At 31.5% G+C, this 25,523-nt stretch overlaps 3 protein-coding genes across 4 annotated transcripts; 1 reads left to right on the top strand and 2 right to left on the bottom strand.

Annotated features, from left to right (window-relative positions):
* Positions 1-1,955: 1,955 nt before the first annotated feature.
* Positions 1,956-3,374, bottom strand: LOC125051756 (protein FAM177A1-like). The gene is made up of 2 exons (XM_047652302.1): positions 3,038-3,374; positions 1,956-2,724 (listed from the first exon to the last, which is right to left on the bottom strand). The coding sequence occupies exons 1-2, from the start codon at positions 3,200-3,202 to the stop codon at positions 2,455-2,457; spliced, it is 435 nt and encodes a 144-aa protein (XP_047508258.1). The 5' UTR covers positions 3,203-3,374; the 3' UTR covers positions 1,956-2,454.
* A 168-nt stretch (positions 3,375-3,542) lies between these two features.
* On the top strand, positions 3,543-12,895 carry LOC125051755 (zinc finger protein 286A-like). Its single transcript, XM_047652301.1, has 10 exons — positions 3,543-3,977; positions 4,120-4,313; positions 4,558-4,619; positions 4,889-5,069; positions 5,644-5,897; positions 6,126-6,853; positions 8,528-8,647; positions 9,825-9,970; positions 10,518-10,612; positions 12,725-12,895. Exons 1-10 carry the CDS (start codon positions 3,870-3,872, stop codon positions 12,865-12,867), a joined length of 2,031 nt encoding a protein of 676 aa, XP_047508257.1. The 5' UTR covers positions 3,543-3,869; the 3' UTR covers positions 12,868-12,895.
* A 1,661-nt stretch (positions 12,896-14,556) lies between these two features.
* Positions 14,557-18,641, bottom strand: LOC125051745 (upstream stimulatory factor 2). 2 transcript variants are annotated; one of them, XM_047652281.1, is made up of 7 exons: positions 18,492-18,641; positions 18,276-18,319; positions 18,034-18,129; positions 17,837-17,917; positions 17,449-17,567; positions 16,753-16,937; positions 14,557-16,561 (listed from the first exon to the last, which is right to left on the bottom strand). In XM_047652281.1, the coding sequence occupies exons 1-7, from the start codon at positions 18,542-18,544 to the stop codon at positions 16,399-16,401; spliced, it is 741 nt and encodes a 246-aa protein (XP_047508237.1). In that variant the 5' UTR covers positions 18,545-18,641; the 3' UTR covers positions 14,557-16,398. The 2 variants fall into 2 exon arrangements, with proteins under 2 accessions (XP_047508237.1, XP_047508238.1); XM_047652282.1 differs by lacking the exon at positions 18,276-18,319 and having other exon boundaries at positions 18,492-18,631.
* Between the last annotated feature and the right edge of the window lie 6,882 nt (positions 18,642-25,523).

Raw genomic sequence — 25,523 nt, 5'->3', positions numbered from 1 at the left:
ATAAATCTAACTTTAATTTAGTTTAAAACTCATACTAACATAACTAATACTAATATTAAGGAATGTAAACTAACAATTGTTGTATGGATTAATAAAGCTTTAATAATAATAATAATTACAGTCTCCTGTCTTTGTACATGAACGCCATCTAGGTAATCTTAAATAAAATTTCATTACTACCTAATAGTCGGAATTGGGCAGGTTCTGTGACGTAACATATTTATTATAGATGGCGTTAAACTTCAATTATTTTTTAAGCCAACCGTTACTCTTGTTATAACAATTATTAGGTAGTAGGTCCAATGATAATATTTAACGAACACTACATTCATTAGCTATGGGAATCTTTTTTGTTATAACCATTTTTACCTCAATAAACGTAGAATTTTTATTAGTCGGATATTTTTAATCTCATCCTACCTAGTTAATATAGATGGCGCTTAACTCAAATAATCAAATTACAATAGGACTTTTTAAACTCTATTTTGACTAGCTATTATTTTACATTACATTATTATTACCTTTTATAAATGAATATACACAAATACATTTTGTTTTCAGAGTACCCAGCGACAAGGCAGCGCTACGTGATGTCGTGTGTCTTAGATACAACAAAGAAATTTAATCAAAATATTTATTATGGTGTAAATAAAGTTAATCAAAGAACTAACAAGTCACATTTAATTAATAAAAGGACTTTCCGTTGATAACTGAAAGACTACATACAGCAGAAGGCGGCACCAGTGGCGTAAGTATACCATCTGGGGCCCGTGGCAAGTTCTTTTGATGGGGCCCTATCAATAAAAATCGTCACGTTGTACTCTGTTTAATTTAAATAAACTTCTTCATCTTCAATTACACGTTGTATATATCCCACTAATGGCCAAAGGCCTCCTCTCTTTAAGAGGAAATGGTCTGTAGTCCCCACGCTAGCCCAATGCGTATTGGAGACTTCACATTCATCCATAGAACATAATATCTCCTTGATAGGATCTGAAATGATGCCGGTTGGCCCGTACCCTTGACCTTCTTATGAACCTGGATTCTTCAAAAATCCACAGATCCAACACACAGAAGTCCTCAGAGCAGTGAGGTCACTCCGTGAAGCCTGCTAGTACTAGAAAGAAGCTAGGCTGGCTTAATTGGCCAGGACTTAAGCAACCCAGACCAAATGGGCGACTAAGTACGGAAAGTCCACACTACACTACTAATTGTTGAAAAAAAAATCATCATGCAGTGTAAAATGAAAATGTATTATTATTTATACAATACTGACAGATCTAAACTAAAAACTAATAACAGGCAGTTTAAATTATATGATTTTAGAAGTTTTCATTTACACAAATATATAAGGACTTTATTAAACCACTCAACTAGTCACTAACATAATATTATGTCATTAATGAATATTTTATAATAAATAAAATGGTAAAACTAATTTTATAATATATTGTTAAGATTATACTATTTAATGATAAGATAATTGAGCCGACTCTAAGATACCATTTAATGATAAAAAAATATTAAAATCTTTACCCACATTTTACTCTTTTATTATAAATATATACAATTAGTGTACATTCTTTGGAATTCAGCACTGCTTAAGAAACATTATTTTTGGTGCATTAGCACACCTAATAAACAATGTTTAAACATATCACACAATAGATCCATATGTCACCGTAAAATTGTAAACACTGTTAGATTATAATCTATCTCGCAAGATTATAAACTGTCGAAAGATTGTGAACCTCAACGAACTGCTTACAATTTAACGTATTATTATTCGGTAGTTATATGAAATTGTTGGAAAGTAAAATTAATCTGTAATTGACCAAAGAAGTTTGAATGATAACTAAGTTAGTGTAGTACAATCTACCGAATAATAATACGTTAAATTGTAAGCAGTAAGCTGAGGTTCACAATCTTTCAGTTTATAATCTCGCGAGATTGAATACATTCTAAAGGTGTTTACAATTTTACGTTAACACATACACTATATAAAATTTATATTCATCAAAGGATTTTAGAAAAGAAAAATTTATTTACAAACCAAATCATACTTTTGTATGGAATTTCTGTGCACAAGGCATCTACATTTCTGCATCTGTTTCAATAATTGTTTTATTCATAACTTTAAATATCTCGTAACATACAAGGTTGATGTGTCTAAGACATGCCACTCTTCTTAAGATGTCTTTCTTTAACAGTACAAACTTTAATTGTAAATATAGAAGAATGTAATGGCGCACCTTGTGAATGCATGACTTGGGGAAAAACTTCGCCACAAGGCTGACACTGGCTATTAAAGTTATACTTGATAACCAGTCACATTCAATACTGTGAAATAGAAACATAGTTTTTTATTGGCTAATCTTCAAAGTATGTTTATAAAACTAACTTAGTTATAAAACTGTTTCATAAGCTAAGTATAAGATAAGTATTTTTTTAAATTCAAACTGTATGTTTATCCCTTACAGGTTCATTCAAAACCAGTGGTATGTCACCACCAATATTTCTTGGGACCCAACCAGCAGACTCCTCTTCTAATCTCTTATTTTCCTCTTGAATGCGCTCATATTCATTTATTTCAATTTGATACTTTGGAGTTGTGATACCAAAGAAATCGGCTAATGTTTCTCCAGCATTGTCAACTACATTTAATAATTTGGTACCAGATTTCCATGTGTAGTAAGAGATCCAATGACCCCAAGAGAGAGTTTGCTGAAATTATATTAAAATAATTAATATTAAATCTGAAAATATTTCTTTTACTAGTAGAATTAGTTAAATTATAAACTATTCATACATTTTTTAAATTCAACAATTTAGAATACTTTAACTTGATATGTATATTTGTTATACTGTATGGAAAATTCTTCAGTTAAAAAAAACAAATACTTCATACTAACATTCTTGCTTGTAGCATTTATTTAATAAGAAAAAAAGACATATATTTAAGATTATATTCAAAATCTAGCTTCTAAATATAATTTGAGACCGAACTATTGTAACACAAAGTTAAATTTAAACTTACAGGCTCAATATTTTCTACTTCATTTGGAGAGATATTATTTTCATCTAACATTGTTTCTTCGATTTCCTCTTCAACGCCATCAGAGCAGTGAATAACTCTCACTTGTTTGTTTATTATCATCACATCTACTTGGTCTCGGTTTACATCTGTCTTAGGCGTATTCATTGTATTTGAAGATGTTGGGAAGCTACCCACGTTAACACTGGTGCAACAAAGACGCTGTTTAAATTTTAACTAGCTTTAATGACTAATGTGCAAGATTTGTTTTACAGTATAGTTCGCTAATTGCTTTCTTTCCTAATCACAGGGTACGAACTACGAAGTTACTATTCAATAACAATCTCCTATTCTTTTAGATTTGACAGATGACAATTGAGTGTTGACAGGAGCGCATTTTTAAACAAATAAAAAGTGGTAGCACCAAGACCTTTTTCAAAGGCTACAAAGTACAATATCTCTGTAGTCTGTTTTATAAATTCATAGTAGAAAAATATTGTTTATATACCTATTGACCTATGTATATACCGTTACAAAATAGTTAAAATTCAATATTTTGTATTTAATCAATATAAATAAATAATTTAAAAGCTATACTTTTATATATCTATATATATATTATTCTATATCTATAGTGTTTAAAAGTAAACAGTAGTGAGAAGAGTTTAGTGAAATTATTAATTAAACTCAGGCGTTTCAAGTGCATTATACTTGAAGAAGTTGTGGAATTTAGAGCATTCCCTTGAATGTAATTAGAAACTTGGAAAACTATAACTTAAACATAATCAAAGACTCAAGCACGTACATGTACATTAATACTTGGTAATCATAAAAAATGGAAGGTAGATGCAGAAGTTGTTTATTAGAATGTAATGATGATTCAGAATTATTTAAATATTCGGAGAAAAACCGACGCCGTTTTGTATACTCCACAGGAATTCAGGTAATATGTACATATTTAACTACTACTTCTAGTCTTAACACATCTTAGCTAGACTTAGAAGATATCAACAAAGAGATATGATATTTTTGATGATTTTAGGACTAATTGTTTCATTTATTATAATAATCCTTATGTATTACAGGTTAAACGCGATGATCTGTTAATATTTCAACTGTGCAAAGAATGTCATTCAAACATGAAAGTGGCTTGTAAATTTAGAAAATCATGTCGGTCGTCTGACCGTATATTTAATTCTTATGTGCAAGCAAAGGAATTAGAAGATAATATTGACTTTGACACATTTATTAAAGGATATAATGATTCAATTAAATTAAGGTAATGAAGCTACAATAGTGCTATGTAAGGAATCCACATATACAGTTAAAAACCATCTTTATATGATTTTTTATTATTTAAGTGTTCATGTTATGTTAATGCATATGTATTTATATAATTTTACTTTTTCAACTAAATGTTATTACATACAACCTTAATGCAAATTTCAATGGGTTCTTATTATGAAAAAATTTCTATTCTATTTCGATGTCCAAACCATAAAATGGAATGAAAACTCTTTCAGGTTACCACAAAACTTGCAGAATAGTACACCAAATCATAATAAAAATAAAGATGTTGATAACGGTTAGTACATGTGTGCATAATCATTGATAATTAATTAATTAGGTACAAAATTTTTATTTTAAATAATAAAAGATTTAAGTTAATTCTAAATTTTTTAAAGATTTTCATACTCAATGGCTATTTGACATTTTGAAGGCATAATACCATTAATATAGTGCTTAAAACACTTAGTTACCTAAAACAAATATTGTATATTGTCAAAGACAAACAACAATTAATTACGGTATACTGAACTCAGATTGTTCTTCATCACGTAAATATTTTTTCAGTTTCAACAACAACAAGTATGCGCAACTTCTTAACTGATGTAACTCATGATATTCCGGACAATGAAGCTCGTATTATTAATGAAGTTATTCAAGAGGAAGCTGATATATCTGATGTGTCCATTGACTCCCATTGGCTACAAGATGAAGCTTCCGTAGTATCTGATTTTAGATTTGACTTTGGGTAAGAGGATTTTCTATCTACACGCGACTTAAGACCCTTTGAGAACAATAATAACCTAATGATGGGTTATTATAGTAGGTGCAACTTACAAAAATCTTACTATGTCATTAAATCTTTTTTAATAGGCATAAAACACACTTGGTTCTTGTACTATTAATAATGAATTTATTTAACTAATGATTGAAGTTATTTCTCTAAAATATGTTATATATCCCTGGGCACGTCCGCATCAGTGCGCCCGCCAAGTCGGATTTTTTTTTTTCCTATCCTTTTCTCAAAGCAGTTCAGGCAATTTGCGACCCCCTAAGTTTGTTGTGGATAAAATTAGACACCTGATTTTTTAACTGCAGTGTATAAACATGGTATATTTCAAATTTCATTCAATTTGAAACAGTAGCTTAAGATATGACTTTCTTAATTTTGTCACTTACTGACTGAACGATCATCAGTAAGTGACAAGGCAAACATAGAAGCTTCAAATTAAGAATACAATTAGTTTTTAGTGTATAAATCATTGAAAAATATGAATGAACATATGGATAGGTTTTATCTTATGAAATATTTATATTTTCAGTTTGAGCCCATTTTCAACACATTCCATTGCAAATGATCATTGTTATACATTACCATATGAATTTAATCATGAACATTTAAAAAATAAATTATCTGAAAATCAAATACTTTATAATGAAAATAATCAAGAGAAAAATTTACAAATAAATAGAAATGATACAACAAGATGTGTTATTGATAAGAATTTAGATAAAGCTTTGCTAGACGAGAGCACTGATCGGATTGCATTAGAAGATTTACTTGCAACACCACCAAGTTAGTAACAATTTTAAATATTACTAAAAGTATTATAAAGTTAACTTTATATTTATAACAACACACACTTTGTTATACACTGTGTTTAAGCTAGTTTTTTTTATACAAACAACTGTGATGATATAGGACTTCTATCTTTTAAGATATAGTCCTATTATTCTGTGATATAATCCAACGAACCTCCTTTTATTCAAACAATAACCTGCTGATTTAACTTTACAATTACAGTTGTCTCAAACGCTTGGGCGCCATCTACACCTACAATAAATAACATATTATTTGGAGATAAACTCGATGATGATATTAAGAAATCCGGTCAAAATATTGAACAATACAAAGAAGTTCAAGGTACAATTGATGTATTGGACGAATTCTTGAATTTAAACAACTTTGAAGACAAAGTATATGATTCAGTAAAAGAAAATGGTGTAATAGAGACTAGTTTAAAAGAATATAAAGAAAATTATGAATTAGATATAAACTTAAGAACTGAAGAAAATGGTAATGAAAATCAAGATTGGTTTGAGGACACAAATGCAACTGAATCTATAGAATCATCAATAACTGATGATATGAAACAAAATGGAAAACATGTTATTATTGAAGAAAGTGATAATAAAATACGTATAAAAATAAAACGTAAAACGGATGATAGTCTTAAGAAAATCGGTAAAAATTATGAAGAGCTCAATAAATTAAATCCAGTTAAAATAAATGATAATGCAAAAGATAGTCGGTCTCCCAATGAAGATGAGTGTTGTTTGAAAGAACTGTTGTGTAAAATATGTGATAAGAAGTTTGATAAATTGAGATTTCTCAAAATACACTTTACAAAGAAACATAACTTGAGAATTAATCCATGTATTAAGAGTCAAGTGAAACGTATATGTGCTTATTGTGGACTCGAGACTAAGCAAAGTCTATCTAGATTTTTGAAGCACATTGATACACATGTGGTAAGTATTTCGATAATTTCTCTTTTAATACACATGTGGTAAGTATTTCGATAATTTCTCTTTTGATACACATGTGGTTGGCATTTCGATAATTTCACTTTTGATACACATGTGGTAAGTATTTCGATAATTTCTCTTTTGATACACATGTGGTATAAGTATTTCGATAATTTCTCTTTTGATACACATGTGGTAAGTATTTCGATAATTTCTCTTTTGATTTCATGTTCAATATTATTGGTTTGGAAGGCAGTGAAGTTTTCATACATTTTTTATTTATTATATGTATTTCATTTGACAATGACAGCTAGGTACCTACTGTTAGACCAGTGCCGATAATTTTTGAAACCTAAAAAAATAATAGTAGAATGAAACCTATTGGAAAAGGAAGAGAATATTATAAAAATTAAAGGAAAAATAATTTACGGGCGATCTGAGGTCGGGAAGGGGTAGGAGGGGGAGTTTTAAGGGTAAAAAACGGTTTATCTCGATTTCCGGCAAAACTAAAAGTCCTATCGAAGAAAGTTAAATGGCAAAGTTGTAGGTAATAAAAAGATCTAAAACTTTAGTATTCACGCATTTTTCATATAACCTCAAAATTTATGTGAAAAATTAAAAAAACCAAGTTTTTAGTTTTGAATTTTTATCTTTTACAAAAATCTTTTTTTTTTAACGAAATTTGGTGAAAACATACCTTTCTATGTCCCAAATACGCTGTAATTTATTTGATTAAAAATATTTATTTTTTCACCTTATTTTGAATTAATATCGAAAAAACACCCTAATTTTCAATCGAAAATTCACCCGTCAAAATATCAGCTTTTTTCAAAAAGTTGGTGTGCTTTCAGTTCGTTGAAATCTCTACTTTCCTATGGTAAAAAAAAAAAATATATATTTTCATAGTAAATCTTCTCAGAAAATGCTAAAAATTGTAGGTATGCAGATACGCCCATACCCGTCATCCCCAAAATTTTTGCACTTCTATTTTAAGGGGTAAAAAATCTTTTTACTTGAAATTATTTCATCGTTACAGTTCTACATTCTCAAATTCATATTCCTTGCACTTTTTTTTCAAAGAATACATTATTGTATTTTTATATGGCTTCACAGATTAGTAAAATGTTGACTTCTTTTTTTTATTTTATGGTTTTCTCTGTAATCATACCAAAAACAGTAGCACAATGTTCCTAAATACTATAGTGTAAACTTGGCTTAGCCTGGCTTCAACCGTCTTAGAAAACGTTTCCGAATCTCATCCAGTATTTTATTTACTGCTATCAAATTTTGTCTTGACTTTTGTTAGGTCTTGTTTGTCTATGTAGTTGGCTTTTTGGCAGCGCTCAAAACATTTCTGAATTTCGTTTTTTTTTTTAAATTTTGGATGTAGAATTTACTAATAACCTATAAAAATCCTTAATATAAGTAATACTTATACAATGATGATATACCATAACTTTATTTATATTTGTTTAAAATACAACATCTAAGGTTCACCTGTTATCAAGTTATACCGCCTCGTCCATGGACACACAATGCAAATGAGTTGCCGACCTTTTATGAATTAATGAAGGGTTTCAAGTATTTTCAACCATCGCTGAAACGTATCTTTATATTAAAATTAGTTAAATAGATTTTAATGTGTTATCTTAAATACAATATAAGGAATTGTTTCAGAACAAAGTGTCATATTCGTGTAAGAAATGCAGTTTTACATTCAGTACTAAACGGCGATTGATAACGCATGAAAATGTACACAAAGGAGTGTCAGATGCAAAACCAGCCGTTAAGCAGAAGGTATGCCATTACGTCACTCATTTAACGTCACAATTTATAATTCGCCAAATTGACTGAACTTTCGACCCTTTCTTTCCATATAAGTCTGTAACAGTATAGTTTCCTCTCAGGAAACAGTGTACTCCCATCCCTAACGTCGTAGATTCGATCTCCGGCCGTGCCAATGGACTTTCTATGTGCGCAAATATAACACGGTCGTACGGTGACGAAAAACATCGTGAGGAAACCGGCATGTCCAAAAATCGAAGGGAGAAGCATGATCACCTACTTGTCTGAGATTAAAATCAGGCCAAGACCCAGATAGGGTTGTGGCGCCATTGGATTATTATCAGCCTGCTGGGCTCGACACCGGTTTGTGGTTCTAAACCTGGCCGGTTTCTTCATGACCTATGTGTACATGTGTAAAAAAGGTCTACAATTATTTAAAAAAAACATATTAATTTAAAATATATAGTGTAAACTCTATATAACTCAAGGGACTGTGCATATTTTGACTTTACAAAGAGTTGCCGTTAAATGGAAAGTAAAATCTGTATTAGAAAAAGAAAAAGTTTATAGTGTTAGCAATTACATAAAAAAATCTTATTTGAACGCTATTGCGCATAGTCTGTTATTTTCGGCTGACTTCTTTTGCATCAGTAATTATGTTGTAACTTTTTACTTATTTAATTCTTATTAATTATCTTGCGACATTAAGGCATCTTCGTGATAAAACATATATAGCAAGCAAGCGGAATTTATAAAAAAGCCTATTTCTTGGAAAGTTTATTTCTTTACACAGCTTCCGCAGTTCTAACTAGTTTCGACAGATTAAAAAGTACTTATTAGTATTTAATCGTTATTAAGGCTGGCTGTAATGCTATGTCATGTGTACCATTGTATGGAAGATAACCTAAACCAACCAAATCCGAGTGATTTCGACGCTTTAGGGTTGTCCTTAAATCGGTGTTAGATGGAGTTTACACTGTATTACAATCCGCTCACGGTAAAGGCATTTTTCAAGGTTCTACTTTTAATTTGTTTTATCTGAATTTTAATAGATGATTTTTTTTAACACAGACATTAAAATGAGTAGGCCTTTTAAGCATGAATTTTTTGTACTTGGGTCACACACGATCTTAAGGCAAACGCATTTTTAATATAATATTCTTATACAATATAGTTTTTTTTTTTTTAGAAAATAATGTGTGATATATGCGGTAGGGCATATACGTCGTCGAACTATCACGTGCATATGCGAAGACATTTAAAGGATTACGCGTATAATTGTGTAGAATGCGATGCCGGATTTTATAGGAGAACTGATTTGACATTACATATGAGGTACACTTCACAATAAATGTTTTTTTTTTGTATGTAGCAACTTAAAGCTGAGGTGGGATTGTTTTTTTTTGGGTGTTGTCTAACTTTAACATAAAGTTAGTCTTACTTATCACCTTCGCCGGTACTATGTAACTAAGTAAAATGCGATTCTAACTTTAATATTTAGTTTTGGTACCAAGGTACATCGGGGCTATTGATAATGACATAACTGATAATCAAAATTGGTACATTGGAATCTTCGACTATTTCTTATCACCAAGGGAACCGACAGAGTACCGGTTTGGGAATGACATTAGCTCACCCTTTGTCACGTGACCATTTTCATGTCGTGGGCGTTAGTGGCTCACGCCTGTCAAAATGTGATTTAGTCTCAAGTTTATTCCCTCAGGGAATGTAATAAAATGATTTTTAAAATTGGTCCAGTAATTTTTATTTAACCGCTTCCGACATACAAATGCTACATAACGATTACATATAGCCACGTAGTTGTAATAACTCTCAGAACTAACTCTAAAGAATTATTATTGACATATATATTTTCCCACAGAACTCACACAGGTGAACGGCCTATGACTTGTACATTCTGTAGCAAATCATTTAAAAGACGAGATATTCTCAATGTCCACATTAGAAGGCACACGGGTAAGTCTTTTTAACCGGTTTCTTTATGGTAGGGGAGCCCACGATGCTAAATGGGGATTTACTCGAGCGTCGTAGAGACCTATTGGGATGCAAAGCTTAGATAAAAAGAAGAAAAAAATGTTAATGATAAATTCCTTTTCATCGGTGGGGGAAGCGGCTATAGATAGTTAAATATGTAAAAAAAAACTGTTGCATGGACATCCTCGAGCGCGTCAGATATTGATAGCATCTATGCCCTACGTATTTTTAATAATGTACGTATGTTAATCTGATCGTTTGCATGATGCGGGTGGTTGTACTTAAGGGTTGAAAATGAAAAAAAAAAAAAATTTATCGAGCGCGTCAGATTTTCTAAGGGAGTGTTAAGTGCACCAAAAAAAAGCTCTCATTCACTAATCTGACGATTTCGATGGGACGCAAACCCACGGCCATTTTCATAATATGCAAAAAAAAATCGCAATTTTGAAATACTCAAGCGCGTCAGATTAAGATATATGTGGTTCATCTTTATGTTCTAAACGTACTGTCTCATAATCTGACGATTATCTAGAGGGATTCGCCTGATCTGACAAAAAAAATTTAGAAAAACGATTCACCGAAAGGGCCATCCCTGCAACTTCCCGCTACTTCCATTCCTGGGCGCTTAAAATTGATATTTTGAGCTCGCTGAGTTCAAAGAATTAACATGTCTATGCATTTGAGCTCTCCCAGCTCGAAAGTCTGATAGAATTTTCATAGAACACTATTTTTGGAATTTTCAAATCGCAATAACTTTTGAATGAATCAAGCAATTTTCACGCGGTTGGCGGCATTCGACGCAGTTTTATCATCATCATAAGTAATTTTGCAATTTTAATTGATAGAACCACAAATTTCGGAGTAATCCCGAAAAAACACTTTTTCGGGTTTCTTTCGTTCACGATATCTCTCGAAATAATCAACCGCTTTTGACGAGCTTGGTGGCGATCGACGTGGTTTTTCAAGCGCAAAGGCGGATTAGTTTTTGAAGTTGATCAATAAAGAAACCACTTTAAAAAAAAATATTTCTTATTTTTTTAAGATTTTTCAAAATTTCTCAAAATCTATCGGTCCGAATCGGTTCAAATTCACAGGAAATGTAATTTTGAGGGAAATATTTAGAACGCCGTTTAGTAGATTCCGATCGGTTAAAGGAAATGTAGGCATGACGCAGCTGCACGCATTTAACTTTATCGACGAATTTTTGTTATTTCGGCTTGCGGAAATCGTCAGATTATATATTTTTCATTATTCTTGAATTATTTCCTTCAAAATAAAAAAAAAATTAGCTACGCTCGAGAATGTCGAGATGACGGTTTTTTTTACAACTTTGTTGCCCTCCCCTTTTTTTCCGTCACTCTCAAATTGTCAGATTAGTGGAATATACACTTTTTAGGATGTAATTAACTCACCCTACCTTAATCTGACGCGCTCGGGAATTTCTGATGGTCAATTTTTTTTTACTAATCTGATCCTGTCTCCTTCACGGGCGGCCTTATATATGGGCCTCATATTTTGTGGAGGTACTTAACCGGGTACAAGGTATCCCCCTATATATTAATCTGCCGCGCTTTAGTAAATCCCGAAATCCCCTCTTGGGCTCCCCTACCATTAGCCCAGTGTTATCTGTCCAAACCGGCATTTTAATTTTTTGCTAGCTGCCCAAAACCGGTTTTTTTACAGCTTATATCGCCAGCCTTGCGCGTTACATAATATGTTGCTATATGGCATTCAATATTAAAAGTTTTTTTTTTTATATAGAACGGGGCAAACGGGCAGGAGGCTCACTTGATGTTAAGTGATACCGCCGCCCATGGACACTCTCAATGCCAGAGGGCTCGCGAGTGCGTTGCCGGCCTTAGAGTATTATATTATTATCACAGAAATACAAAAAATATACATACAATTATTTTATATTTTTTTAATTTAGTTATAATAATGAAAAAAGCATTCTCTTATGTTATTAAAGGGATCCAGAAACATCATGTATGTATGTATGCATGATAAATGTATGTTAATTAAAAAAGTTAATCTACAATAAATGGTTTTTAGATTTAGATAGACACAAAGGATTTATTTATTAATTATTTTTAGGGGAGAGACCTTTTAAATGTGATATCTGTGATAAAACTTTTACGACAAAACACAATTTGATGACACATCAATCTCGCGCCAAGGACTGTCTTATGCTACAAGAAAAACTCGCTTTTCCTAATGGTATGCAAGATTTACCATGATGTATCAATGGAATTAAAAAAATTGTGCCAAACCGTGTTTTATTTGCAATTTTAGGGTTGGATTTAGAATTACGTTGCCCGAATATCTCTACGAAATCGCTACGGTTTTAAAATAACCATCTAGCTCGTAAAACAGACTATAAATATGAAAAAATCTATTATTTTTGATTCATCGATTTTGCATGCTAAAAAAACAATTGATTAATTAAAAAAAGGATATTTTATGCATTGTCATATCTCTAATTACCAATAGAAAAGTAGAAAATGTACGGTTTGTTTACGAATTTCCATATATTACACAAAATTTTAAATCATATTTTTTAATAATTAGACACAACTCCGGCAGCAAAAATCACTTGGAGGTGTTCCAATCAAGGTCTCCCGAGACACCTACATAATCAGTATTAAAGCACGCGAAACGTCGGATAAATTTAAAATTATGTTAAATAGTTGTAAATTTATAAAAATACATAACTTTAATCCGGTTAAAAAGTTTTTTCTTTAATCAGTATCATCAAATTCGGGCGACGAATTTCTAAATCGTTACCGTATCATCGTTTTACTCCAAGCTGTTATTCAAATTACCATACCTAGGCTTCTCTTATGAAGATTTACATTTATAATGGTCGTATAGTAGCTTTTAGATTTATGTCGATCGAGTTAAACCTCTATTTGCCTGGTCTCCGAATTACTATATGACGCTAATAATCAAAATACTTTTTATTCGTGTAGGTAGCTTGATGTAGTTATGAAAGAAGAAAATAAAGTTCTTGTAAAGTTACATTAATTTCTTAAATCAATGTCGTAGAACGGACGAGACGAACTGGCAATGAACTCTCCGTCACTCTTTTAAATCGCTTGTTTTACAAAATATGTGAGAGAAGCTGCAACCATTACATAATGCTCTGCATCACATATCAGTATGTATACTTAAGAAGCTGATCGGCCCATAGAGGTAGGTATGAGGGTGACTGGTATTCACAAAAACCCACAGCGTTCAAAGTTGCGTTGCTAGCCTTTCAAGAAGAGTTCTAGGGAAGCTGATTCTATAGTTCGTGAAACGAACTGGAACATTTCTACCTATCGAGATAATATCCACAATTTTGTTAATAAATTAAAAAATAATTTTATTAAGTATATATTTTTTTTATTTCTTTATTTTACAAAAAAATATAATAGAATCATAATAAGTTACATTTGGAAACCGCTGTGGTTTATATGAAATTAGTTGGCGGGGATAACCTAAATAATTGCTCTAAAACCCCCTTAGGTAGGTACGTTCTGGTAGAAGAGAGCAACTATTGGATATTAGTCAGACATCACTTTAGCCAGCTTCTTATAACCTAACTGTAATTTAAAATACAAAACCTTAATTATAAGTGACATAAACTCCGTTGAGATTTTGACTTTATCGTGATAAAACAAAAAACGCCAAAAAGTTTTAATATAGAATATCGAAGCAAAATTTTATGTAAGTCGGTTTAGTTATTATTTAAATTCATTTAATAATTTAATACACGGGGATAATGGAATTGAAATTGATGTTTCAATTTTTGAATTTTTTCATAAAGGCTATCCTTCTAAATATGATTCTTACAAGAGTATTGAAGGAGGTTGGAGGTAGTTTAAAAAAGATATTTGGTTTGGCTCTGGAAAATGCAAAAAAGGATAGCAATGAAAACAATAACGTCTACAACGTCATATAATTTATTCATGAACGCTTAGACCTAAGAGCACTAATAATCTCTCATCAGTGCCATTAGATTGTAGTGATATGGAACAATTATATACAAAAATAACAATGGTCTCATACACATAGGCACTTCTATATAACAACGGCGCTGCAAATTCATAATTTTGATTGAGAAATAATACTTTTATGATAAAGATCACCGTTTATAGCCTAATTGTAATATATTGTTGGGGTTAAGGGAGCAATTTCTTGTGGAATTATTTCATTTGAAATATAAAGTTTTTTCCTCGTAGCTTTCAATTGTTACTTGGTTTCTCAAATAACTTTGTCTGGTTAAAGCTAGTAATAAAAAAAATATTCTAATTTTAAATTGAAACTATAAATAGTAATAAAAAGTAAGAAGCTCCTCTAACCCTAGTGGAATTATATAAATTTTTATATTGCAATCATACCAAATCACTTTTACAGTTTTCATATTTGTACCAAACAAGTAATTGAAGCTATATTTAATCAATTATTTCATATAAGCTACAATATAAAACAGATATTTACCATTGCATATTATTAAGGCCACCATTCTGTTAAATAATTCATTTTTTGGTTTAAATGGTTACCGGCTTTAATTGTTAACTAGCAACACCGTCTGATATTTTGTTACACTATTTTCACAAATCCACCAATCCAAAAACACATTCATAAAACATAACTAAAATTTAGAATTTCAATAAAAAAGACAACATGATTTTACAAAAAACTAAACTTACTTTGACGTAAAAAAAAGTCTACAATCTAATTAATCTTATAAAATAATGTTCAAATTGAACAGAATGGCTGTGTTAACTTGTCTAATCTCTATAACTTAAATTGCATCAAGTAATGAAGTGTCCTTTTGTGAGTAACTTTATAACTTGTATTTCAAAATATTAGTTAAGTGTTCGTACAAATAAATTATAGAGATTGGTCAAACAGTTCCAGCCAATTTTGGCCCATTACGGCTTATTAGTTATTTAGGTGCCCTGTAGTTCATTCAACTTATATTTGCTTTAACTACCAATCGATACAATTATTAATTTAATTTAAAGTTGACAAATAAATCTCAATCATTAAACTTTTGAGATATAAATGTTATGAATAAAGTAAAATAAATTTGCATGAAGTTTAAATTAAAAAGTTTCTTAAATTAATTTAAAAGAATTATAATGATAGTAACTTATAAAGCAACATCATATAAATATAGTAAAATTTGTTTGAAGTGTTAGCATGGAGCGAATAAATCCAGCACCTCACACCATAACACTAAACAAAAGCAATAATATTAGGAAATATTATTTTTATAAATTGCTACAGATATCCACCCTAAAGCCCATCATAAAAAAATAAAACAGTTCTGAGATGCTATCATGATGTACATGTCTAGGATTACCAAATTGCAATCAGTTGTAGTAAAAATAAAAACCAGAACTGACTTGTAATATAAAAACTTTGTGTACATGAAAAAAATATATATATATATTTCATCTTGTCTCTTTTTCCTGACAACCAAACCATTATTTGACAAAAAGACACATTTGGTAAAATAGTGAAAACTGCTTAGTTTTATTCAATTATGGAGTTAACATAAAGTACAACTTAATTCAGTTAATCAATAAAAAAAAAGTGTGTGTGTGTGTGTTAAATGTTTTCTTACCTTATTTAATTTTATCTACTATTTGTATTATTATTCATTATCTACCAAATTGCCACTACTCACTTTTGGGCCCTAGGACGAAATCAACCAAAATCACTTCAATTGTAAACATAACACTTCACAATCCACAAGGTCACTATCATTATATACACTAGGACTTCTGTCCTTTGGCCCGTTGTAAATTTGCCACTATACAGTTGTCAGCCAACTGTATACGCATTGAAGAGTTCTCTTTTCGTAATTCTGACAGCTCCTTGTTAAGCCTTAACACTTCTAGTACTAGCTTGGCATTCTCTTTTTCAACTTGTTCTAATCTGAAAAGGGTGTTCAAATTAAACTTTGTATACCAAAAACATGTTTTGTTCTGAATTCTGAACAAAAAAGTAAAGAACATATTTTAAGGAATTGGACTAATGCATATTTTATGGCTAAGGGATAATTTACTTAAGCATAAATCATATTTGTAAGTTACCCTAAGGTCACCACACTATTTAAATCAACTTACTTCTTAGTCTTCATAGTGAGATCAGCAATGTGGTCACATGCTTTTGCCAGGATACCTCCTTTACTGGCAGTGTCTGCTTGGCCACAGTTAGGTATCATGTCTGCTATCTTTGTAATCCAGCTGTTAATTTTGTCCCTTCTCCGTCTTTCAACTTCATTATGGGTGGCTCTTCTTTTATCATCACGCTGAAATCAATGCTTACATTACAATTCCATTTCTTATGAACTGAGCAGTCAGTCTAATTACATTCTTAACTAAAGTACTGTTTCACTTCTTTTTGTCAAATTGTGTTTATGCTGTGATGAATAGTGACATATAAGTCTATGATACGATAAGACATACGACTATAGAGTTAAAATGGTGCAATTATGTGTTATTTTTAAAACTCAAGTTTAGTATTAAAAATATCTTTTAAAAAGCAAAAACTTTTAAACAAATTTAACAAGCTGTGAGCAAATAAAGACAGGAATTAATTAGCAAATTGTGCGGTAATATAAGTGTTGCGGCTGAAAAGTATTTAGTCACACCACATCTTGAAACAACACTTATGCATTGGAATGGTTAAATAATTTAGATAGGATCTACAATCTCAGATTTAACTAGTAAACCTTAATGATTTTCATTTAGGAATTTTAATGCTATAACTGTACCATGCACTAGTAAACTTTATTTGCAAACAAGCTTTTTAAACATTACCTTTTTAGCAGTAGCAGCTTTAGCTTGCAATGGTTCTCGTTTAATTGGTTTCTTTTGAGAATCTGAGCTAAAAACCTCTACTGGGTTATTTATTATATAGAATTCTCCACTTGGAATAACTGAAATGGTTTAAAATTTCATGAAATACTTGTACTATATCTTTAATTATTTTTAATAGCTGATTAAACCTAATCTTCAAGTCCATTTGAAAATAATTGAATGATTACGACAAAAGTCAGGTCTTAAAAAGATAAATTCATGAAATTCACATCAATTTACGATTAACTAAACTGAGTTTATTCTAATGCAGGCAGTGAGTTTTGAGCAAAGAGATAGATAAATATACCACTGGCACATGAATATACATAAATGTTATAACTATACTTACGATGAGTTGGTGATTCTGAAGTCATATTGTTTGTTGGCTCTTCTTCATCCATTTGCACTATTTTGTAAGCCACAGAACCAGCTAAAATAAAAATAAACCCTTTAAGGCAACTGTTTTTTACTTTAATTAGTAAAGTTATCCATTATTTTGTTAAAATTACTAATGAGATGAAATACAAATAGACAAAAATCACTCACATAAATCTCTAAAGTTATAAGAGGAACTGTCCTCGTCTTCATTACCTTCTAAATACGTGTGAGTTACTAATTGTGGCCTTTCGCTGGTTACACTTCCTGGAATATAATTCAATTTACATTGTTATGCGATAATTCAATAAAAATCAGTAATCACTTGATTCTATACTAAGATAATTAAATTGTCCTGGCAAAGCATGTATTTGTAAACAAATACACATGTTTATCCGATTTACTTAACTCACCATATGCAGGTTCTTCTACTAAATCCAAAAACTCTCTATCATCACTGAAATGAATTATTTACTGTTTAATTGCAACTATTATATTAAAATGTTGAAAACAATCCAGGCTAACGCTGCCAAATCACAATGATTAAAAAGTTGACCTTCACACGATTACAGTTATGTAATTAGATTATATTTGGTCCCAATTTATTCTTGTTAAGTGAATTTTAATACCTGTCAATTGAATCTTCATGTAACTCTATTTCAACTTTTTCAATTTTAGCCATTGCGCTTTATTATTTTTGAATTTTCTCAATTTGATCACGGGAACAAAATAAAGGGTCATGTGATGAAACCAAAGACAATTTTAGACAGATAATCGATAGTTGGTATAGGCATAACTTGAACCACAGGTTATAAGTTTTTTGCCACTTTATCATAGTGAATTATATTGTTGTTTTGGTAATATAACCAGATGGCTCTGAAAGATGAGGCTTACAAATTTTCAACAAGACTACTAGGTGGCGTTAAATAACTTATTTTGTGAACTTTCTTTGCTTAAAGTTATAGACTGGAATACGTCAAGCTGTGTGATTAATAATAATGTACGAAGCTGTATAGACGTTTGCGTCAAATATTATATTAGTACGAACATTTTTAAGTAATTTCTGCTGGTGCAGCATTTCACGTAATTTTAAAAATCTTAATATATATAAATTACGTGTCACGTTGTTTGTCCGCTATGGACTCCTAAACTACCGAACCGATATCAATCAAATTTGCACACCGTGTGTAGTTTGATCCAACTTAAAAGATAGGATAGCTTACATCTCAATTTATACCCGCAATATTATTTTGTTGCAAAATATTTGTTTAATATTTGATAGTCACAATTCTAACAGATGGCGCTGTGTTGAAAGTACCAACGTTTCACATAAGCTACAATTTAATGGCATAACCACCAAAAAAGCATGGTGGATTGGTATTGCTGCCATCATATCCTGCCGTTTCTCTTAAATAGTTTACTACTATGAATGTAACAAAAATCTTAGCCACAGCAACGCTTGGCCGAGTATACTCGTATTTGATAAGTATATCTGTGTTTTACGAATAGCGTTTACGCTTTGTTAAATTAATAATTGGTCTGCTTAAATTATAAAATACACCTTAAAATTTTCAGGTCAAGAACATGCAATTATTGCGATGGAAAATTACAAATAGGTGCTCATCTCTTTTTAGCTGTGCTTATTTCCACGACCGTTTTACATTTGATTCAGGGCTCCTGCAAGAAATTAACGACGTTACTAATTTTGTATAGACTAATTAGTACTAATATTACGAAAAATAAAAATTTCGTTGTCAGTAATTCGTATAAAACATGGCTTTAAAGCGTTATGGAGTAAACTAACTGGTAAACAATCATTAATTTTGCAAGCCATTTATAAATGGCTATATTATGGCTATTCATTATAATGAAAAAATTTGATTGATTTAACGATATAACAATATACAACGATAACATGAGAGATAGTATAGACTATAGAGTTTAGTCGACGATAATCGAATCGTAGCATGCTTGTTAATAATATGTCTTCGCTATACCTAATACTGTGTTGGAGTTTAATTTATTCGGATACCTACTGTTTTTAATAGAAATATAATATTTGAGAATTTGTTTAATTTAAGAATAATAATTAACACGTAAAATGCTTGACGTTTGTTTACGTGATAGATGGTGTGTCTTCGGGGATATTACTTATAGCAACCATGACTCGTCTTAATACTATGGGTTTTTTGTCTGGTATCCATTATTACAAATCTTGTGTTATCTATGTGTCACTATGCATACTGATAATAGATAGAGAAAGATGTTTTATATTTATTGTAATAATTATCTTATATATATAAAAGAAAGTCGTGTTTGTTACAACACTTATAACTCGAGATCGGCTGGACCGATGTTAGTTATGTCTTTTTTGATGTATTTTTCTCCACTCCGAATAGCAGAATAAGTAATAAAATATCGGATAAGTTATCGAATAACAATAAATAAATTAATTAATTTTACGAATGCACACGGCATATGTTGACATTTGTTGACAAAACTACGCATCATTTTACGTCGAATTCGTGTCACTTCAAGAAATTCCGAACTTGAGGTAAATGAGGAGATGCATAACCAGGCTTTGATCTTGATCGAAAACATGTGTTACCTCATCAAAAAATGTTGTAAAGCAGAAAGTGCTTTAACATGCAGTATCGCAATATTGGCGATAGAGAGAAGAGGCCTAATGTGTAAAACTGCCATTCTTCTTTTGCAATGGCAAGCAATAAAACATTTCTCTATTTGCAAAAAAAGTTATCACCTTAATGAAATCCTAAAATAAGTTTAACTAAAGTAACAACGATATTATTATTAAGGCGGAACGAAGTTAGCCGGGTCAGCTAGTAAATATATAAAAGAAAGTCGTTTTTGTTACAACACTTATAACTCGAGAACGGCTGGACCGATTGCCATGGTTTTTGATTTGTTGGATTTGTTTCCGTCCCGAATAGCAGAATAAGCAATAAAATATCTGATAAGTTATCGAATAACAATAAATTAATTAATTAATTTTACGAATGCAAAAACCATATGGTGCCATCTGTTGACAAAACTACGCATCATCTTACGTCGAATTCGTGTCAGTTCAAGAAATTTCGATCTTGAACTGAATGAGGAGATGCATAACCATGCTTTGATCCTGATCAAAAGATGTTGGATATCAGAAAGTGCTTAACATGCAGTATCGCCATATTGACGCTAGAGAGAAGATGCCTAATGTGCAAAACTGCCATTCTTCTTTCGCAATGGCAAGCAATAAAACATTTCTGTATTTGCAAAAAAGTTGTATTAATGTAATACTTAACATTAATGAAATCCTAAAATAAGTTAAATTAAATTCACAACGAAATTATAAGGTTGTAGGGCGGAACGAAGTTAGCCAGGTCAGCTAGTTATAAATAAATTAGTTCCAATAAAATGATGTCTTACTTTATTTTAATAGAGTCTGTTATTATATTATTCCTGAAAGTTAGCGTGACCGCAGATCCTTTTCATACCCTTACAGTGCCCTCAGGGTACCCGAAACCCTGAATACAAAATAACTTGCTCAATTCTCCCAGGCTCACTTCTTGTTAAAACTGGTTCTTACAATATATAACTAACTTTAATAATACACTTCTCACAGATTGTATGTTTGTACGTTAGTTTTATTATCTGTTGTTCTATAAAATATAACAAATTTTATAATTTAAAAATTATGTGGAATAATAAAGAATAGTAGGTACCCAATAAAAATTGAAAAGTTGCGCTTTGATGTAATAAAGGTTAATACTATATTTAGTAAGGTTTAAATATAAGTATCTTTTCACATAAAACTAGATAAAACATTTGTCATCTTAAAGAAAAAGCCGATGAAACGATCAAAATCGATTTATCGTTTGATTGCTAAGAAAATAGGTATGTTAGTAAGTTTTTTTTGATAAAAACAAAGTTACAGAAAAGCTAGCTGTCACTACAAAATCGCGAAATAAAAATTTGATTAAATCTTTTACATATATACTCCTTACTAGTCCTAATATTTTAGTCAAAACTATATTTACAGCTACTTTCTATACAAATTTTGTAATTTTTGTTGATATGCGAATGTAGACCATACCTGTTTCTGTAAACTTATCATATATAAACCTTAAAACTACTATAAAGATTTTCTGTCAAAAAGAAAAATGTAATTTAAAATTGTAATGACAATTGACAAGAATTGAAAATGATTTTGAAATAACGTTCCACTCTTTATCATACATCCGACACAATTATTTCGGAATCGAAACTAGGGGAACTAAAAGCCCGCAGGTCACCTTGTGGCGAGGTGTTGGGGTGTAACAAGTCCCCGGGGCCCAGGGGGAAACGCCTTTCTTCACCTCCGGCTTGCCTTAGTTGGCTGGAGTGATGTTTGACGAGGAGTAGGCTTCCCGACCCTGGCTTTCCTTAATTGGCTGTCCAGAGTGGAGTCTAGAGCTATACGCTTAGGGGTGGAAGTGTCTAATGGGTTTAATAGCGGGTTTCCCCGCTCCGGTTTTACCGAGAATTTTACTGAGAATTTCTTAACTAAATACATAATAAGAATAAAATAAAAATAAATCAATGGCGCTACAACCTATTTAGGTCTGGGCCTCAGATTTCTATATCTGTTTCAGGATCATTTGGTTATCTTATAGGCAAGCCTTCTGTGCCTGACGCATGCCGTTGACGTTTTGGGTGTAATGCAATCCGGTTTCCTCACGATGTTTTGCTTCGCCGTTCGAGCGAATGTTAAATGCGCACATAGAAAGAAAGTCAATAAGTGCACAGCCGGGAATCGAACCTACGACCTCAGGAAGGAGAGTCGCACGCTGAAGCCCAACACTGCTCTAAATACATAATAATAGTATTCTTAATTTAATTCTTAGTTGTGTAAGTAACAACATTATCATACAAGCTACTCTAGTAGAATTATAACAAAAAGTAATATTAATTTTCCACCAATTCAAGCAAGCGCTGTAATAATAAAACTAGAAACGTGTTCCACCTTAATAAGGTAATTGTTAAACTTTGGGTCAGTTTCCTCACAAACAAGAATTTAATTAAGTTGACAATAGACGGCGCCAATCATTTCAGTGGTCGTAAAAGCTATTTCGTCCATCAGAAAGTCATTAGACCGACCCACAAATTTAATAGAGTACCCGATACAATATAATTTTCAGTTTCAAACGTAAAAAAGCTCTGTAAACCGTAATGGGGCAGACATTTCTGGGACTATTTAATTTTGTTACAGCCGAATAGCTTTTTGAAGTTATTCTTTTGGCGCGTTAGGGAAAAATGATGAGTAAATTTTTCGATGCGCGCGCACACCGTCTCAAAAAACCGACACCCTGAATATCTGTTCAAACGTCGGTAAAACAGTCTGGGTCGCTAGTTGGCGCTTGCTCTGTTTTATCGACATGTAACTTGTCTGTCATGGCGCAGTGTTTTTCAGAGTCGTGTTTATTTAAACCGAAATAATGATTTCCATACGAGAAAACCCGTATTACTCTGACCGCTGAGGATATAATGCATCTTCCCGACATTAGCCCTGGGGGCTCGGATAAAGAACAGCTTCCTTCCTCCACAAAGCCATGTGCTTTAACAAAGGAGAACCATCTTAATAGCTGCAAATTCACAATCTATGAAAATAATTAATTAACTCCATAGATTAATAGACGTTTTTAATTGTCTGTTGAGTGAACTGACAAAAGGTTTGCTTTATATACTGTAGCAATTTGGACAATATTTTAATCTACTATTTTATGTTCTATTGTTTTTTTTCTGTGTGTATGTATTGTTTTGTATGTGATATACATGTATATAGTGGCAGCATTGGAGTAGCCTGTAATGCAAGCGTATTTAGTTATAAATTACAGATTAATATAGATAAACCGTGATAATAGCAATAATTGATAATCTGAATGTTCAACCTACTGCTTTGACTTGGAATACTGTATGTCCATAATCTTTTTAATACGACTTGTAAATGTTTCCCGAAACTTGGCTTATTAAACCTTTTCACGGTAAAATTATTAAGATGAATGTTTGCAAGATAAAGGGAGCTTATTATACCGAAGATAAACTGTTTTGTTTACGCCCATTTCCCTCAATTAGCGTGGTTCGCGAAGAAGTGATTATGTAAATTGTCACATTACTTCCACTTCGAATAATACTTGACACACGAAGGACGTACACAGATCACTAATGTATGCAAATCCAATTTTTGAGACTGTCCTGTTTGGCGTAGGTTTTACTGATTACACGTGTGCACTGTATATTACCAATTATTAGTTTAGAGCAAGATCCCAGGGCCGCCAGACGTCACGTATTTTCTGACGGATGAAATGTGGACGATTGGGTAGTGTGAGTATGTACTATGATCGTATGCCTACCTGCTAGCTTGGTCAAACGGCCAATTTCCAGGTATCAGGTAATCAAGGTACACAAAAACATTACTTACTTCACGTAAATTCTCATGGCTGATTTTTATATATGTTTTCGAGTGTATAGTTAAAAATAAATTGTCAATACTCCCAGACACGTTCCGTCGGCCATATTGCTTAACAGACGCTTTAAGGGTCTCAAAATAATTAGTCAACTTCACGTAAATTCTGACGCTCCATTTTTATATATGTTCATCCAACAACTATTTTAAAAGCTTTGACAAGAAGACAGACCGATCCAAGGGGCCAATCATCCCCTAAACTAAATTTTAATATCTCTATGAGTGGGAGAGCATTATCTACGCGCATGAGACTGAGTGAGACCGACTGCGCTGTTAAAGCCATGAAAATTACTTGAACAGATATTTTATAATTTTTAGAACTTTTGTTGACAAGTAAATTATAGCAACAAAAATAAGAAAAAAATTGACACATAATAAATAATACTAAAGTTAGCCGACATTTTTTTTTTTTAATTTATTAATTAGAACTAAAAAATATTTTTTAAAAATACCACTTATATTTAAATAGCAGCAACTTTTTTAATTAATTATTTATTGGAAATTTGGAAACAAAGTGGAAAAATATTAAATCTTCAATATTTCTTAACAGTGGCTTTTAATCTTCATTATCATCATCAGCAAATATCAATCTTGAAATTGAATATCTAAATCGTGATCGTCATCATCAGCATTATCCTTATTTTCTTCCTCTGTAAAAAACAAGTTAAACAATGAAGGTCTGAAAAAACTAAAAAGATACAAATAATATGAGAAACGAAAATAATTTACCTGATTGTTCTTCCAGCGACTCACTGACAAAATCCGGTAATTGATCTCCATCGAACCAATGAAAATCATATTTACCATCTTGTAGTGTCCAGCCATTGTTTTCGGGGTTGAAAATATTTATCATCTTCATACTTGCATTGTTCCAAAGCTAGCCCGTCGAAACTGTTGCCAAAGCTCACTTTTACAAGGTGGTAAGTTACTGGCATCGAAGTTTCTTAAATTCTTTCGATTGAATTCTTCATTTATATCAGATACCATGTATGTAAATGATAAACAACTGTAGTCTGGCAGATCTACATCAATTATTCCAGGAACGTTGTAAACATCACAGATAATTTTTTGTATTATGTTGAATACACGTTCTTCTTCATCTACATCACCAACAAAATCCAACGTACCAAAACGGTGAAATGCTTGTTGGTACTCT

The sequence above is a fragment of the Pieris napi genome, chromosome 8, assembly GCF_905475465.1.
Source record: "Pieris napi chromosome 8, ilPieNapi1.2, whole genome shotgun sequence".
NCBI lineage: Eukaryota > Metazoa > Arthropoda > Insecta > Lepidoptera > Pieridae > Pieris > Pieris napi.
Note: the sequence above shows the minus strand (reverse complement) of the source record. Positions and strands in the feature narration are given on the sequence as shown.